This window comes from Hippoglossus hippoglossus, chromosome 4 (genome assembly GCF_009819705.1).
Source record: "Hippoglossus hippoglossus isolate fHipHip1 chromosome 4, fHipHip1.pri, whole genome shotgun sequence".
Taxonomy (NCBI): domain Eukaryota; kingdom Metazoa; phylum Chordata; class Actinopteri; order Pleuronectiformes; family Pleuronectidae; genus Hippoglossus; species Hippoglossus hippoglossus.
In genome coordinates, this window is record NC_047154.1 from 17,921,277 (window position 1) to 17,940,843 (window position 19,567).

At 41.4% G+C, this 19,567-nt stretch overlaps 1 protein-coding gene across 1 annotated transcript; it reads left to right on the forward strand.

Moving 5' to 3' along the window:
* The first annotated feature begins 1,168 nt into the window (after positions 1–1,168).
* On the forward strand, positions 1,169–10,458 carry ankle1 (ankyrin repeat and LEM domain containing 1). Its single transcript, XM_034583452.1, has 9 exons — positions 1,169–1,557; positions 2,578–2,730; positions 3,023–3,128; positions 3,281–3,404; positions 3,928–6,387; positions 7,077–7,248; positions 7,734–7,896; positions 7,994–8,126; positions 8,847–10,458. Exons 1-9 carry the CDS (start codon positions 1,466–1,468, stop codon positions 9,011–9,013), a joined length of 3,570 nt encoding a protein of 1,189 aa, XP_034439343.1. The 5' UTR covers positions 1,169–1,465; the 3' UTR covers positions 9,014–10,458.
* Positions 10,459–19,567: the final 9,109 nt, after the last annotated feature.

Here is a 19,567-nt window from a genome sequence, read left to right on the forward strand (position 1 = left end):
GGGGGGGGGGTTCTGCTTATCCATGTAACCTTGTTGTTAAAAAAAAAGAGAAATCATTTGTTATAACTGCAAAGAGTCATGTAACACTCCTTCTACTTTATTTATATGAAAATATATTATTAATTATTTTTTAAATATGTTTGAATAAAGGAGTGATTTCCTTATGATGTAAGTCAAAGATTGTCTTCTCTTGTTTTAAGATGATTTGACAAGTCCTTTGCTCTGTTGTGTATATAAGAACCAAGAATAAAAACTATCTACCTGCTGTAAAAAAGAAGATATAAATGAGTCATTATCTTCTTCTTCCATTTTCATTACCTCTATCTAACCCCTATAACCTACACCCCAAACCTTCTACTTGAAAGAGAATCATGCTGTTGTTTCGTCTCAATTCAGGTTACACTTTTTTTTACACATAGCTAATTAATACTCAAACATCCCTGTTTTTTTTCAGATTCAGCATCTCCTCCGTCATGGAGTCTCATATAAAAATACAAGCAGGGACAGATGACAAAGACAAACTAAATGACATTGATCAGACTATACAGCACAGAACAGACACAGCAACATGGGGGAATCAGCAGCAACATTTTATGATGGAAAATAAATGGTACACTTTAACAGCAATGACATTATTCTATGAAAACTGTTTTTTAAACAGAGAGAGTAAATATTCCAAGTTTAAAATGTCATTCCAACCATGTGACCCATGGCCATACTTCACTGAGGTATGATATCTAAATATAATATATTATAATAATATATATTTATACAACACTTTTCTTAACAAAGTTGCTTCACAGAAATAAAACGAAATGGAGATTAAAAGAACAGCAATCAAAACAAGAGAAAGAAAATAAATATGTTGAATGAAAATTCACCAAAAAATAACAAACTGAATATATATAAATGTATATAATATAAAATCATTCACAGTACTTATTATTACTATAACTCTTAAACAGGAGTCAATAATCTTTTATTCAAACACAAAGACACAATAACAACCAGTTACACGGAATTTGACGCGGATGAGCACCAATTAGAACTGCGCCTCCCTTTCTAGTAACCTGATTGGTGAAAAATAAAAAGATTGTCCAATGAGAGGCGTCAGTGGGCGGGACTTCCGGCTGGAGAGGGGGCGTTTATTGTTTGGAGGGAAGTTTAAGTCAAAGACTCGATCAAAGCAAAACAACGAGAATAAACAACCGCTGAAAGTTTCCACTGTTTAACAACAACTCCCCTCCGAGAAGTGAAGATGCGGAAAGACGGACTTTATAGTTAACTCTTGGTTTTATGTGTTAAAACATTAGTAGTTCGCGACGTTTAATGAGTCGATGGCGTCCGCAGCTTCCCAGTCGCTGTTAGCCCCGCTAGCTAACGGTAGCCTCCATTAAGAGTGACCCACGTCTGGGCTTCTCGGGCTCGGGCCGCGGGGGCCGAAGATGCAGGGACGCGGTCACAGATGATTAGTAAGCGGACAGAGATGATCATGGATCGAAGGAAGAGAAGTCTGGAGGGTCAGCTGTGTAAAGCTGTGAACGATGGAGAACCCAGGTGATCGTCTGACCCCCCCCCTCTTTGTTTTGTGTTTTGTCCAGACATGTTTTCTGTCCAGGCCGGAACAGTATTACTGTGATTACGAGATGTTACTCTGGATAATACAAGTCAAACACTTAGTATGGACCGTGTGGAGCCATTACAATATGATATCAGTAAATATATATATTTACTATCTGTCAGTGGCTGTTGTTATTTATGATCGTAAAGACACTCGGCTTCAATTTCATCAGAGATTAACTCATCAAAACTATATTTCATGGATAAAGGATCAAATCTAGACATCGTGGTCGAATTATAAACCACACAGATACTGTTTTTGCTAAATGGATTAGACGAGACGACCCTGACACAGTCTCACTTAAGAATTATTGTTGAAATGATTTTTGCTCTATTGTCCAGTAACTAGAGATGTTCCAATATCATTATTCATTTAAAAGAATAATAACTTGTTCTGACAGCTGTATGTTAATAATCCTGTACAGAAGTGATGATTGCTGTGATTGTTGTGGGGCCCGTCTCAGGTTAAACCCTTTGAAATATAGATGTATACAGATAATGAATAGAACTTCTTTTATTGTGTAGTTTGACAATCATAACTGAATCCAGGTTAAATGCAACAATTACCTCCTTTTATATAGCTCGAAACTGACGTCTTTCATACGGTACATGTCGCCGTTTTACTTGAGGGACTTATATAGCCATATTGTTGACATTTAACTCTACACCACTGTGGCAGTACAGCACAAAAGCTGTTTTTGAATGGCAAAAAATAATTGATTTCTGGGAATAGAAAATGTGCAGTTTTATCTGAGTGAAACTAATATACTTTAGAGATGTGGTATCGTATTGGCACACGCCACTCATTTCCAATGCTGGCATCTGTATCGCAACATCTCTGCCAGTAACATTTTATGACACGTCACCATGCACTTGTTTGCAGTAAAGCAACACTCCCTTGATGTATTCCACGACGTAGTATACATCAGATTGTAACAGATCTCTCTTCCTCGGCAGATCCGTGCAGCTGCTTCTTTCACAAGGTGCTCGTCCCGACCTGTTGGGCTGTAAAGGGGTCGCTGCGATACACCTGGCTGTTGGCAAAGAAACGGAGAAGAACATGCGTTGCCTGAAAATGATGCTGGAATTTGGAGCGGACCCCAATATTAGGTATGGTCACTAAAAAGTGAAAATAATGAATGTTAGTTATTTTTCCATATCACATTCTCCACCTATATAACCACAGAACTTATAACCAGTAATGGAAATCACTTTTGACCAGTGCAACAGATGCATCATCTGTAAGTGTCAATGATGTTGAGGAATTTTTTGAGCAGACAATTTATGTATTATCAATGATTTTCCATGAGAAAAATGTTAAAATAGAGACATGACTCACTGTTCAAGTTCTTGAGCATAATTCTAATATAGTATTTTGTGTCTTTATTTGAATTTCTCCCAGGTCGTCCGAGGGCCTGACTCCTCTTCACATTGCTGCACTGTGGGGATGTTACCAAAATCTGAAGATGCTCTTGATGAATGGAGGAGACCCAAACATCAAAGACAATGTAAGAATAGACTTGAGGAAAGTGTATGAGGCACTTTTCAGGACATGGAAAATTAAGATAAAGGGACTTGTGCATAAAACACCTAGCATTATCTAAAATCAATGTTTATAAATGGAGATTTGTTGTAAAAATATAAATACAAATTCTTGCAGGAAGGGAATACACCAGGGCAGCTTGCAGTGCAACAGGAGAATCGGAAATGTGCCCTGGTCCTCCAGGAATACCAGGCCAGCTCAGTAGACACAGAGGAGGACGACTCACCTCAATTTCAATACTGTAAGATCGTCTCTTTTTAAGATTTGTTCTGTTGGTGATTACGATATTTAGTTGTTCATCAGATAATTTAAGTGCAAAAATTATTCATCTAACTTGTACTATTTCCATAACTATATCGAAAGAAAGCCATACTTCCACCAGTGGTGTTACAAATGGTAGTGACATATACTATGGTAATTTACCTAATTTAAGTTTTTAATATTGTACTTCACTTGTCAGCAGTCTGTCACATCATTATAATAAAACATTTATTAAATTGTATACTAACAATGACATGCAAGTCTTGACTTTGCATATTGTTTTTCTCAAATAACACTGGGAACCAGGGCAGTTAGGCAATAAATACCACCAGTACCTGCTGTAATTTACTTCAAAATTTACCTGTAACATTCACTATTTTCCCGCCAAATGAAACAAACACAAGGCCGATCATCTGTCTGTCACAGTGTCTGAAGACCGGCTCGTGATAGTTTTTTACCTTTTGTTGAAACTGTTAATTTATAACTGTGTTTTTTCTCCACAGCTGTGTATTCAGACCAAACCGACACGTCCAGCTACCCTGCGTCAGACTCCAGCTTCAGCTCCCACTCGTCTATGATGAGTGACTCTGGTGAAGCCTTGTTGAGCAGCACAAGGCGCTCATCATTCTTTAACATGGCTAACATGAACGGGGGGCCAGGTTGCAGAGGATTTTCATATAACAGGCTTTCTGATGTGGACTCAATGAGACATCACAACCAGGACTGGAACAATTCCTTTGCACACTGGGCAGCTGAGGGTCCCTCCATACTATCAAGCACTCGCATGTCTGCAGTGGGGCTTGCAGCTCCAATGCCGATCCTTAAGGAGGATGATTTATTAACAAACGATGATGTGTTCAAGTCAAAAGAAAACGAACATGCTGACGGCAGAATCTCTCCCTCCAGAAGAGACACTCTTCCAGCACTTCACTCTAGGCGAACATGTCGCAAGAGCGTGAGCTTTAGGGATGTCGATGAATTTTTCCCCGTTTTTAGTCCCGATTCTCCCAAACAGCAGCACACTGTCGACGGCAGCCAGTGCCCCAGCAACTTAACCTTTGACCTTTCTGAGTACTCTGGCTTCCTGGATTCAGAACGCATGGCCACTGTTTTACACAAGCAGGGTATTGACGTCACATCGCCGGATCATGTCTATGTTTTCAGCAGGGAGTGCAGCACGAGCACAGAAGAGGACATGGAGAAAACAGTCATCAATCATTGTGCTTTGCAAGAGAGTGATGATGGAGAGGAGAGGGAAACTTTAAAAGAGGCTCAGGTTAATATAGCTGAACAGCCAGCACGGTCCTGTGGGAGCAGTAGCAGCGGCACGGCTAGTAGTGATTACAGTAGCTGTGACAGTGACCATTACACCAGTGCTCTGGATGCGTCTGTTTTACACCCTGCTGAGGAGGAGGCGTCTGTCGGGCATGAATCTGGCAAAAAGACTGAGATTTCTACAGACTCTGATTCTGAATGTATGTGGCGAACTGGGAATCTCACACCTGTTAAACCCCAGATAGATTCAGAACCTGAAACTACAGAGCATTTACAGAAAATACTTGATAAACTGTCCCTGCGTGAGTTAAAATCCTCAAACAATGAAGCATTTGCATCTAACGGTTCTGTTGTGGATACTTCAAGTGAAGGCGGTGTTGACGAGGAGGCTACAAAGCTAACGACAGATGCCGAATCTGATGCAGTTCAGGTTTTAGAGGAAGTAGCCGACCTTCCGTTCACGCCAAGTCCTTTCGTAACTGGCAGGACTCGCTCCAGGTTGAGTCGCTGCTCACTGAGAACAAGCAAAACGCACGAAAGCCTCCTTCTCACTTCGTCTCTGTTTGAGGAGACCCTGCCTTCGCCAGTTCGAACACGCCACCAGACGCCCAGGTCTCGGAGCAGTAAAGACTACTACAGTTCACCACATGTGACTCATTATACGCCATCATATTCAGGGAGTAGCACAGGAGGAGACCCCTTACCTGCAGATTGCCAGGACACGCAGTCCTGCACCCTGAGAGCTGGTTCAAGTGTTAGCCATAGCCAAGAGGATACCATCATCCTCTCCAAGAGTGTAACTGAATCACAGACTTTATCAGATACAGTGTTACTGGGTAAAGACCAGGACTCTGTAATGGATGCTTATGAAATAAACCTGGCAGAGGTTGCGCTTGCTATGCGAGGCCAAGACAGGGATGTTGCTAAAGGTTTAGATTTTATGACCGATGATCTGACGAGTACAGATGAGGCAACAACAAAGGGGAATGTAAACGATAACCCTGTTGAGGCCAGAAGCGACAGCGTAAGAAATGAAGATCTCTGGATCACTGAGGACTGCAGCTCTCAGCCGGACTCTGCGTCCTCTTCATCCAGCTCCAGTTACTTTTCCCCAAGGAGGTCCAGGGACGACTCTGACCCGGTGAGCACCCCGGGCACAGGATGCACCCCGAGGTACAGCATGAGCCGACTGTCGGGCTGTCGCAGGTCACAGCACCTGGCGAACGTGTCTTACACACCCGGAGGGCGTCCGCTCATTCAGGATCTGGAAGAACCGGTGGAGTACCTGTACACCGATACAGAACAGGGCCACAAGTTGATCGAGACCCACGTCCCGCCGACTTCGGACACCTCGTTCAGCTCGAGCACGAATACCACTAGCAGCGAGGACACCATCCTTTATGACTGGCGCTTCGTGCAGACCGAATTGACGAGCAGCAGAGGAAAGGAGAACCAGAAGCCTCCGACGGTGATAAAGAAAGAGAAACATGATGAGGGGGAGAGTCCTCTTTTACCAGACACTAAAGGGATAACAGACAAGGAGCTGAGATCGAGGCTCCTCGAGCTGGGGGAGAGTCCGGGTCCGATCAGCAGCCGCACCAGGCCCACATACATGAAAAGGCTGCGCCGTCTGATGCAGGAGTCCCAATCCCCGCATCACCAGAAGCAATTAGGCCAGCCGCAAACAGGTGAGGCTTTTTTTTTTGTTATTGATTCAGTTATTGATAACTGTTTATCTACATTTAGGTAATGATAGTAGCAGCTTTGGGATGAGATTGGATGAGAGTGTATAAGAAGATAAATGTCACCTAAAATGTTTCTTTAATAATGATCAATACTTGTTAGAGCCCGACAGATATATCGGTATATAAGTCTTTTACAATCATATTAGTAATATGTGTCAATACGATAACTTTAAATTGTATTTTTTTAGTTCGTTCAAGTTTTTATATAATGTATTTATTTGTATTTGTGTTTTATTATATTCTATGTCATTAAGGTTTAACAAAGTCTTAGAAATTGCCATATATTTCAATTTGTCATACATATACTGTCTGATAAATCGTATAAGGAATTTCTTACTTCCTGATATCAGTATATAGGCTCTGATATGGATATTATTGTTTAGAAATGTTTGTCCTGTGAAGTAGTGAAATATTGAGTTGACCATTAAAATTGCTTGTAAAAGCATGAAAATGGAAAATTACACTCATTACTCGTTGAGAAGCTCACCACCACCGTGTCAGTCACTTTGTGGGTGGATTAGATCAGAGCCACTGAATGAATGAGACTTATTAACACATTTACTACAATCATTTATCTTATCAGCACGGCCACTTGCACACACTCATTCATGTGCTCCCCCCCCCCCCCCCAGTTGATTTCGGTTACAGTCCCGAGTTGTGTCGGGCCCTGAAGACCTTCCAGCTGCCTGATTGTCAGACTGACGAGCAGGATCTATGTCAGCAGTTTGACCAACCAGATCAAAACAGGAAGTGGAGGGAGGGCGTCATCAAGTCCAGCTTCAACTACCTGCTGCTCGATCCAAGGTTCGACTGTCTCTCGCGTTGCGTTATGTGATTTTCTTTGCTTTCTGTCCTGTTATGTTGCCAGATGTTATGAGATGGTGTCATTTTTATTTTAATATTCTACAGTCCACTGTTTGTCACTAGAACAGGACACTGTAACTCACACACCTATTTCATTTAGTCGAGGTTATAGACCATATTCGCGATGTTTACTTAATACATCAGTGATGATCAATACACTGAAAAATCAAGAAAACTGTGCAGTGCCTCAGCTGTGATGCATGTTTGAACTCACTTCTAAAAATGTGTGCTTTTACAAATTAGATGAAAACCAAACTTGCTGGCAGAGCAAAACTGGTTCATTGACTTATTTGCTCATTAGTGCTCATACAGCTTTTTAAAAATCTGTAAAATCAAATCAACAATTTTTACCACACACCCCGCCACTCGCCTTGTGATCCTTAAACAGACATAATTAAATGGATCTTTGTTCTCTTCTCCGTCAGAGTGACGAAGAACCTCCCGTTCCGCAGTCACACCATGACTCCACAGGAGTGTTTCCAGGCTTTTGTCAACGCCATATTTTATGTGGGGAAGGGGAAACGCTCCCGGCCTTACAGCCACCTGTATGAGGCTCTGGAGTACTACAGAGGGGACAAGACCTGCAAGGTAGGACACTGGCCACATGCTGATCATTCTTAAGAATTAAAATAATCGGGATATGAAATGGATTGGTAAAACATAAACCTTTTCTTCTCTGCGACAGAAACTGTGCCCCAAAGTGCAGCACATCCTCCAGGTGTGGGAGGCCGGGCAGGGCGTCGTCTCGCTGCATTGTTTCCAGAACGTTATTCCAGTGGAGGCCTTCACAAGAGAGGCCTGTATGGTGGAGGCCATCGGTGAGTACATCACCGGGGATCTCTGTGAAGTGGCAAACAGTGATGCTATCCACTGGGGAACTCCAGTTTGAACTCTCATCTCCTCTTTATCAGCAGCTTTTGTTACTGATCATTTGACCCCTAATTAGGGGGTGGTCGCTTTATTGTCAGGTCGGTGGTTTGATCCCAAGCTCCTCAGCGAGATGCTTGCCGAGGTGTCCTTGGGCAAAGTATTGAACTCCAAATTGACTGTGCTGACGGTGAATGGTTTGTGATAGAAAGAGAATGGTGTCAGCATACAGTAGCACTGTGTGAATTTGAATGGGTGAATGTGGGTTGTAGTGTTAAGAGCCTCGAGTGGTGGGTAAGAGTAGATAAGTGCTACATGAATACAGTCCTTTTACCTTTTACCATATGCAATACAATGCTGTTTAGATCATTCACAGTTAGTGTTAATTACATTCAATTTTGTCTACATTTGGAAATCAAATGTGACATAATCACAATGATGCACTGTACATCTTATTTTTTTAACAATAAGATGTTGATTTCTATAAATTGCACTTTTATTCTACCAGGTTATTGTCAATTGAAAGTAAAAGCCATCGCTGTTATATTATCCAGAGGCTGCCTCATCCTTATTGTACCAACAGTGCAACTCATTGCTTGTTCTCGTGTCAATATTGATCTTGTGCCGGACCAGCCTGTCAATAACCAATCGGTTCTCCGATAACATCACAGGTCTGAAGATGCTCACCAATCAGAAGCGAGGCGATTTTTATGGCGTGGCGTCCAACTGGCAGGTGAAGCGTAAACGGGAGCTGGGCGTCCATATGCTCTCCCGGGCCATGCAGATCTTCCTGGCTGAGGGCGAGAGGCAGCTCAGACCGGCAGACATCAGGCAGTAGCGACCCCTACAGGAGAGGGGTGTGAACAGCAAACAAAACACCAACACAGGGAAATACCACTAGGCATAAAAAAGGAATCCTTGATGTTTCTCAAACGGGTTTGAACCTCAGGATCCCTCTGTGCTGCTGTTTGGCGTTATATCTAGTTCTCCTGCTGTATATTAACTCTGATCACTCCCTTAGCTAAATATACTCCGTCTTACATGTGACAGTCTCTGGTATAAACATTTACATCCTTTGAATTTGTCACCGAAGATCATCTTGCTTGATACTGTATTAAAAATTAAGGAAAAACGTGGGAGCGTGGAGATGAGCATTATGATAAAATTCTGAATTATAACTGCAGCTCTTTCATCAGTCAGGAAAGATATTTTACAAAAACATTCTTCCCAGCGGGACACTTTTCATCTCATGTGCTGTAATGATACTTTTAAATTGGTCCACAACCAAATTCAAATATCTTATGTAGTATAATCAAATGAACTGGTGCTGCACTGATCTTATGTGTTCAAGTATTTTCCAAAGAGGCTTTATCGTGTTACTTCTGTAGTGTAAAATTAATCCGAGGCTAACATTTGGTTCTTACTACTTAGTTTGAACTTTAAGAAACTTGATGTTTGTCAAAAGCATTTGTTCATGTGACTGGATTCACATTTCTTTTCTTGTATATTTAAAATGTTTTTTACAGAAAGCCAGTGATGTCGTAGCCTAATTGGTGTTTCGTATGCGTACAATTTTAGGAATTTCAATATAATCAGACTTGTGTAGAAACAAGATGCTGAAGTTTTCAAAAATGTTCAGATGTCCAAGTTAGTCGCGAAACAGTTTTTAATGGCTATTACAACTAGGTTGGTGGGTATCAAAACTCTTAACTATATCCTCAAACTCTTGTTCACTTGCCCGGGAGGGGCTCAGTCATTATCTCACTCGGACGGCTTGAAGAGCAACATTTACAAACTGACAGTTGTATTTTGGAAAGATAATTTTTTTGTATTTCTCAATCCCCTTGTTTACGTAAAAACACCCGATCTACAGCATTAACATTTTCATTATGAAATTAATTGCATGCAAATAATTACCTGTATTAATTAAACATTAAAGCTATTTTAATAGTATGTCAATTAGGAGTGTAGAGACACCTTTTGAGGTTCCAGGTTTTTGTAGTTGAACAGAAAAAGTCCAAAAGTTTATTGTGATGAATGTTTTGTAGTTTGTCAGTTGTGTAGAAATTGTTAGAAATTGTTCTTGTATCACGTTGAGCACTAAAAGTAACATCAGCTGTAATTCCTGTTTATTTTCCCCTTATTTTGTATTTATGTAAAAAAAAAAAAAATACAGAAGACATAAACTTGAAGTGGTCGACTCTGGTGTTTTTAATGTCTTGTTCATTGGTGTCCCTCTAGTGGACATAGGAAGTAATGAAATTTCGAAGGAATCTTCATGCAGAAATAAGATCTTCATCCACACTGATGCATTGAAAGTGGTGTTTCGTTCTTAATGTTGTTTTTAAGTCTTATACGTTTATTTAACAACGATAAAATATTTTTAAAACTATAATTATTTTAACGTTTACTCTACCTTTTGCCAAAAACTGCTTCAGTTACATGAATCCTATAAAATGTATTTTTATTTATCCATTAAGAACATTGAGGTTGCTTTGCAAGAGCAAGTTTTTCTTCTCTTTTTGAAAGATGCAGATCTAATTTAGGAACAATGGTCTTCAGTTACTTCTATGACTCATCCGGCTACATAGATTGACAGCTTCTCGGTACGAATGAGCCAATCATCTTCTTACAAGCATCATCATGGTTTGATATATGTGTGTGTGTGTGTGTGTGTGTGTGTGTGTGTGTGTGTGTTTGTGTGTGTGTGTGTGTGTGTGTGTGTGTGTGTGTGTGTGTGTGTGTGTGTGTGTGTGTGTGTCTCTGTGTGTGTGTGTGTGTCTCTGTGTGTGTGTGTGTGTCTCTGTGTGTGAGTGTGAGAGGACTGATGCACTCTGACTTTACTGACACATTAAATTACCTGACTGAGCAGAGCTGCATATCTGATCCGAGTCATTTCTATGTGCAAAGTTCAAGTTAGGACTCAGAGGCATAAAATATTCGTATATTTAAAATACTTGTGATACTTTACTTAATTCTTGACTCTATTTCAGGGCTGTTTCAAAAGTGTAAGCTTACATTTATGAGTAAATGAAACTAAAAGACCATGTAGTAAAGGGGGTTTCCAGTAGCACCAGTAATGTTCTTCATCTTCGCTGGTCGAGCGCCCGCTTTTGATTCACAATCTGATTTCTCAAGTTCACAAAACAGTGCAGTTGCTTTCCTGGACACTTTTTCATGGATAGGAGCAATTTTCAGAGATCGAGTATGTTAATTCATAATCTGAATCAGATCATTTGGAAACAAATGTTAATGTCTTGCTTAAATTATTTGTATATTTCTCATACAGTGAAAAATAACCAACACTTAGTGGAAAGTATAAAATGATGTACATATTATAATCAAAACTCGATTTACTGTAATTAAAACATTTATATAATTGTCTCTATTGCTGAATGTGTTTTAAATTGGGCTAGCTGGATAAGCAGCTATAGGTTATGGCTTTACCAGCTGTAGGTTAATTTGTTTTGCAGTATATACATATATTTTTTTATTATTATTTGTATTATTATTTCATTAACATTAAATGATAGAGAATATGAATCTTGTCCTTACATAGTAACCCAGTCAAAAACTGAGGTCTATGTGAATTCAGATTAACAGTGATTCATAATTTTTTTATTTTATTTTAATTGTTCTGACTGCTGAGGCAGCTCTTTGGGTTGTAAACGCATATGTCACAACTGTTCAGTTGTTCATGACATGGTCATTAATTAAATAAATAAAATAAAAACATTCTATAGTTTTTCTTTTAAAAAAAATGTGAAACACCACTTGTACTAATTATTTTAACAATTCCAAGTGTATTTTTTCTTTATCTCATTTATATTTAAGTACTGCAATTGTACAAAATAAATATATTTGTAAACAGCATGAAATAAAAAAATAATTTAAAGGTATTGTTTTTTTAAAGTAAAAAAATGTATATAGCTGATAGTGACTAACACTAAATATTTTCTACTTTTAATATGCGTCAGATCAACGTGCTGCATTTATTCATAGATTGTCTGAATATTCAGAATGATAAATCCAACCTCATCATTTCAACATCTTCTGTAACCAAAGTAGGAGAATCATATCATAAAAACGGCCGACTGCATCACTGAACTATAGTGACCACTTATTTGTCAATGAGGCCATAGACACACGGATTTAAAACAATCAGGAAAACACTGGAAAGTTGTTTTATGGATCTTTAATGGTTTGACGGAAAAAAACACATGAAAAGTAAATATTTTAATACACGTAATATAAGCTTTGTTCCATAATGACATGTTCAGTGTTAATAAATCACGACATTTTAATACATTTACATCAACACTTCAGTGGCTTACCTTGTGTTCCGAGTCAGATTGGCAATGACTAAAAGGTCATTCATCATATTAGAGAGAGTCTTGCTGGTTTTTGTGTCACACTTTCAACAACTGAATCATTTATCAAACTGTAGATATACACCATATTTTTTCTTTAAAGGTCATTTTCCCACCTATCTCTAGAATCTTTATTCCTCTTCCCCCCGCTGCTGTAGCCAGACTCGGAGCCCTCCGCCCCCGCAGCCAGCGTGATCAAGATCCAATCTGAACTGCCTCGAAATTCACGCCGCCAGTGTGCGTCTGCAGTCGGTGGGAGGCAGAGGAGTGTGGGGGGGGGGGGGGGGGGGGTGACAGGCGGAGAAATAAATAACGGCATCATCAGCATATTGTGACGCTATTCCTTGTGACGGTCGGATGAAATCTGGGACACAGTTGCATTCATCGTTCAGTGAGCTCTACCACACAGTTAAACCCACCGACAGCAATGAATGTTGATTGTGACCTTTGCTGTGGTTTGGAAGTTCTTTAGCGTTTGTTGTTGAGACGATGCTCTTCTTCGTACGATTGTTCAAGGAGTCGCAGCTTTCTGCAGGAGTTTGACTTCTTCTTTTTCCAGACACCCGTGGACAAAGACTGGCCACAGGGCACAATCAACGGTCGATGGTTTTCAATTTAGATGAAACTCACCGACAGCGTTGAATGTTCACTGGTGCGAGCACAGACCTGATGGTGACCAGAGATGATGGCAGAGGGGACATGTCTTCAGTGTGGGCGAGGAGGCGTCACACTAAATCCCATCCCAAGGACACTAAAAGGAGTCATGAGTGTTCAACGTGGAACAATAACCCCCCGTTGTCTTACTTTTATTTTTTAATTCACTGTTGTAAAATGTATATATATATATATATATATATATATATATATATATATATATATATATATATATATATATATATATATATATATATATACACAAACACACATAATCCTGCCTTATTTCAGTAGTGATGGCCATTCACACATTGTACCTGAGGATAAGAGACAGAATAATTAACATCAAGGAACTATACACTAAATGCAATTTATTATTAAAACAACTGCTCCCTGTGCTCTCCACCAAACCACAGGCATTGAAAAAAAAAGAAGCAAAAAGCCTTTGACCAACCTCTTCTTTAATCCTGACAAAGAATGAGCTCCGTTCGCAGTAACCTCCATGACACATGGCCATCATGACACCAAAGACACTTTCGGATTCTGGGAACTCATTTTATTTCACTACAAGTATCAGTTAGAAGACGGAGAGTCATCTTGAAACTCGAGACTCATTGCGGGTTTTAGTAAACACAGCACCTGGGCGTAGGCTGCAGCCAGCCATCAGCTGCTGTGTTGAAGCACAGCGGCACAGCGCGGCCTCCAGAGAGGCGCTGGCGTGCCCCGAGGGCTTCCTGCAAGGTGGAGGATGAGGAAGACGCGGCGTATGAAACTGCAGACTCACCCTTATCAATGGCGCGTCTGTTGCTTTCGCTATGATGTGGCACTGTGGCTTTTTTTCTCTCGCTGTGCTATTACCAGTAAAGGAACTGTCCGCCATCTTGCATAAAAGATTTTATTACACCGTGCTGATCCACTGTTGCTCATGATGAGAAAGGCGATGAGCAACAAAGTGTGTGAGACGCACAACAATCAAATGCCACAGGGCGGCGGCTGCTGCTGCTGCTGCTGCTGCTGCTGCTGCTGCTGCTGCTGCAATTATATAGATACGATGTGACAGTAAAGCTGTGGCAGTGAGTCAAGATGTGGCCGGATGATAAATGTGGTGTTGGGACTCTTTCAGCCGGCAGGATCGGGGGTGACTAAGACGATGTGGCGATATCTCCTGCCTCTGCTCACACAGAAAGCTCAGAGTTAAAAATAACACTGTGACTATAAAGCCACATCACATTAAGTAGTAATCGCTGAAGAATTTGAAACTTTTCCACCACACTGACTGACGGCGAACAATGCGCTGCTTCTCTTTTCTCCTTTGGATCACAAGAGCCGCTTCGACTTTTCTCATTTCCTGTGTATCTCTCTTAATATATTCTGTAAGCTTGTCACTTGTGAGCAAGAGCAAAAACTATATCGTAACCCAAAATACTTCAGTCACAAAAAAAAACAGTTTGCCAACTGCCGACGCGTCTCCCGTGCCCGGACCGAAAAAGCACAGTCCTTGCTGCGAGGGACACCACTAACTCGGCGGCTTGTCTCTCTCTCCGTTCCCCCGCACGGTGATTTGAGTGACAGCGTTGGAATTGACAGAAGTGGATGAGAAGGAATGTTGCTTTATAAAGGTCTTCTCTGGCCCGCAGGAGGAGGGTGACAGTGGGAAGAAAGATCCGGGACACGCAACGCGCAGAAAGAGAAGGGCCCTGAGCTGACAATGTGGCCTTAATCTGAATGACAAGGTCTGCGCATCAGCCCTCAAACCAGCCTGGGTTTGGAGGGAGGGCGAGAGGGGAGGAGGCGGGGGTGAGAGAGCTGAAGGGAGACAGGAGGGGAATGGGAAGGGAGGGAGAGGGCGGATGAGGGTGTCCTTCCTTCAAACGGGCTGGCCTTAATGGCACGGACAGCTCTGACATTTAACCACTGAATCATTTTTAGATAAGTGGATGTGGTGCGGAGAGCTGTGACTTGTAAAAATTTCAGGAGGCGTTTTTTCAGGCTGAAGAAAAAGAAAAAAAAAAGCATTGGAAAAAGGACCAGAACAAAACCTCCGCCGGGGAAATCACCCAACACGGTTCCTGATGAGAGGAGCGACCCCCAGGAAGAGAACGAGGGCAGATTAAAGGGGAGAAAAGCAAGATCCTGACTTTAAGGGGAAATTCATTTGTGGACTAGTTTGGAAAAATTTGTACAGAAGTGAACTGAAAGCTAATTTAACTAAGAGTAGGTTCAATAAATCTGCTCTTTGGATCAACACACAACTGTCCTGGTGACTCCCAGTGGAGGAATCACTACAAACGTGACCCAGGACACTACAGGTGAAGGCCACGGACGCTGAGCAGAGTGAAAAAGAAAAGCTATAAAAACAACAACAAAAAATGCCAAAGCAGCCCCGAGCAACGTTCACAACATAAAAACTAGCCGAACAAGTTTGCCTAAACGGACCCTGTCGTAAGTTTTAATAATTAGTACAGCGCGCCCTGTCAAAACAGCCTCGTAACTCCGGAGAGACATCACACAGGAGGTGATCGGATTACTCCAGAATAACAAAAGAGCCGTCTGCGCCCGATATCACCGTAGCGTGTGAATGAGTGGTTCGTCTTTAATGTCAGAGGATTTCCTTTCATCGGCGCAGGTAAAGGAGAACGTTGGACAAAAAATGTGACGCAAGAACTTTTACTCCTCCCCTTTATCTCTTCCCTCCCGCTGCCCTCAGCTGTAACTATGTGTTATTATCCCTCCATCAAGCTCGTTTTTCAAAAAGGAAACCTTTGCATGGAAAAACAAAAACAAACAAATATATATATATAAAATGGGCTTAAAAATTAAAACAGAAAAAGAAAAAATGTAAAATGATAAAATAAAACACTGAATGTAGATATTTCAGTAATGATTACAGTTCTTATAATGTAATTAATGCACTTTTAATGCGAGACATAGGCCTGTAAGCATGGTGGGTCTCAATTTAAATTTTAGTATCAAAGCCTCTTCTGAAAATTCCTGATCTTATACATAGAAGTAATTATGTATAAATAAGTATACATATACCTTTTTATGAAATAAATCAAAAATCATCACCATGTGCCTCTGAGACTTCATTTTCTAGTCAATGAGTCTCAGTAGTAGAAATATCTGATGGTGTGACCTTGAACCTTTTCAGATCATAAAAAAAATAATTTAGTAGCCACTTTGTGTTTAGGTTTTCAGATGATGTGTTTTGCGTGACAGTGGAAATCCCACTTTATGTCTTTCTCTCACCTTCAGTTGTTCCCCCCTCTCTCTCCGTCTCTCAGGAGGGGGAGGAAATTCCTGGCGAGGGTGCTGGGAGTTGTTGCTCTGTGCCTGCAGGTACAAACCGGCCTCCTCTGTCTGCCTGTCTGCAGATATCATACCGCGACGTGATCTGTTTAGCTGCCTGACTTAATGCTCGTGCGCCTCCGGCTCTGTGTGTGTGTCTGTCTGCGTCTGTGTGTGTGTGTGTGTGTGTGTGTGTTGACTTCTTCCATCTCCTCACAGCTGGAATGGCGTCGCCCACTTAATCTGCTGCCCTGCGATTACAAACACACACACACACAGAACGACAAACAGACTTTTACTACATTGATATTTATAAATTGAAACCGTATTAATCTTCTACCACACAATAGGCAGTTAACAAGAAATGACATTCACACACGCAGTGGCAAGATGGTTTAGGGACAATGGGGTTGATAACACTAATTGTGGCCAACACTGTGGTGCATGCAGTGAAAAATGACATAAAACATCTGAGTACTTGCCAAAATTGATGAAAACTGGCAATTTCTCTGCTCAGGACATGTAATTCTAATATGTTTCAATGTGTAGAGGGTCTTTGTACATCTCAGTAAGTCGAGCAAGAGGTTAAATCCCCCCCTGGATTCTTCCTCATCTGTTCCTATGTTGTATACTTTTCATTATTTTATCCTCAGGTTGTCACGGCGCTGACTGATACAGGCTGACATGTACGACCACGCTCACCAAAACACAAACAGACACACTTGAGTAGGGGTCTGGGTCCAGCTGGAGGTGGTCTCCTGCCAAACCTGCAGGCAGGCTGCCTGTATTCATAATCATCACACATGCGCTGATTGGAACTGACAGGACACACACACACACACACACACACGCACGCAGACACAGTTGGAGAAAAAAATCCACTCGTGAGTAAATCAATATTTCAAGGGCAACCTGCTGTTCTAAAAAATTTATGAGGAGGAACTATTTTGCCTCCTCTGATGCATTATTCCGTCTTTGACTTGCTTGTCTGCCATTTCATCCACTGCCACAACCACATCCACAGTGTACATTAAAAAAAACAAAGAGGGAGAGCCGTGGAGAAAAGAAAAATGGAGGGTGGATGTGGACGAGGAGACATCCACGACTGATGTAGATTGGCCGGAAAAAGGGAGAAGTGAATAACGGCCAGTGGGCTGAGAGAGCGACAAGGAGCGAGAGAGATGGAGGAAGAGAACATCCCCCTCTCGCTCTGTCTCACACACACAAACACACAAAGCAGAGAGAGACTCCGCAGGGCGCCATATAACAACCTTCCTTGTCATTATCGTCGCCCAGCCAAAACCGCTCCTCCTCCACCACCTCCTGTCTTCAACACAATCATTGCCCTATCGTTTACAGTGTGCTGCTAAATGGGAACATCGATAGACACATCCATTAGCAGCGCGAGTCCTTTCGTCTCTGATTCTCAAGTGCTTTAATAGCCGGCATGCGCACGCACACACACACACGCACACTCTCACGCTGCACCTCAGCCGACTGTTAACCAAGCTAGCCACGCGCAGGCAAACGCCAAACTGATGGAGTGTGTCATTACAGCTGGTTAGTAACACGCTCGCTGCGAGGGTGGTGCCATCAGTTAACCTGCAGCTAGAAACCAAGATGATGGGGCTGCGCTCTGATTGAAGTAGCTTTCCTGCGAGCAGCGATCCTAGAATTTCTCCTCTGGATTTATATATATATCTGTTCCTTTGTTTTTCGCTCCATGTCTTTGATGCTGTAAAGAAACATGGTGTCATATATTTGCACGGTATTTGTACGATACAAATCTATCACTAAATGTTTTTCACGGGTGGGATTTTCTTTCCTTCCCAGTTTCTTTTTTACTGCAAAACAATATGCTCTTATATATATGTGGATATATATTCACTGGGAAAGGCTTCAAATCTGAAAGGTGCATAAGGTAAATAAAATAGTCTGTGTCACAAACTTGTTTTTATTGGCTATTTAAAAAATACCTTTAAAAACAATTAAAAGTTTTATGTCAAAGAGCAGCAAGGCCAAGAAATAAAAACTAATCAATACAAAGACACTAATCGTGTTTATGATGGCATTAATACCTTGTTAATCTAAATCTGACCTGTCGTTACTGTAGCTGTACACGAGCAGCTGGGAGACAGTTGTGAAGTTCATGATAAACCCCACCCCCGACCCAAAACAGAGGCAGAATGAAAAGAAGGGCAGATAAAAGAGAGGGATGGGTTTCCCACCATGCCGCCCAACACGCTGTAATTTCAGCTCGCATTGTTTTTTAGAAGGAGGGAGGGAGGGAGGAAGGGAGGATGCTGGGAGGCCTGGGAGGGGCACTGGGTGGGTAAGAGAGGGGAGGAAGGTTGTTGGGGTTTGTGGGAAGCTGCTGAAGTTGACTTATGAAGATTGGTTTTGACTGATGGAGACAGAAAAGAAAATGGGGTATGTTTTTGTGCGCACACACACACACACACTATAAATGGCATGCATGCTTGCAGACAGTTACTCCTGATGTAAAATGACACTGTGTAAATTAAGGTTTGTTCCAAAATTGAGACTTTGATGATAGTAGGCGATTTATTGAACAGCACAAAGAAAGTCAGTCTCCTGTGATGTTCGTCAACTCAATTCAGGCAATTCTTTTTTCTTTAATTGTTGATTTCAGATCATTAAAGTGTCATTAAATTAACGTTTTCTCACATTCTCACACACACTCACTCACTCCTGACTCGGTGGTCTCGGATTCTTACCGTAACAGTCATGGGTGTGTGTGGCAGGCTGGTGGTAGACCGCAGACAGACTCTAGGTGCCATGAATGTGTGTCTGTGTGTGTCTGTGTGCGTGCCTCCTTCATGTCTGGACCTGGGCAGAAACAAACAGAAAAAAAAAGCAAAAGATAAATTCAGGTGTTGTCTGGTAAACCTTGTTATTAAAAAGTCATACTCACTCACATACATGGAAAAATGCACACTCACAAAACACACACACACACAGACAGGGATTTAGAAAGAAAGAAGCACATGCATGTACACTCTAAAAGACACACACACACAACTTTGTGACAAACAAAGTTTATGACCAAATTCATTGTT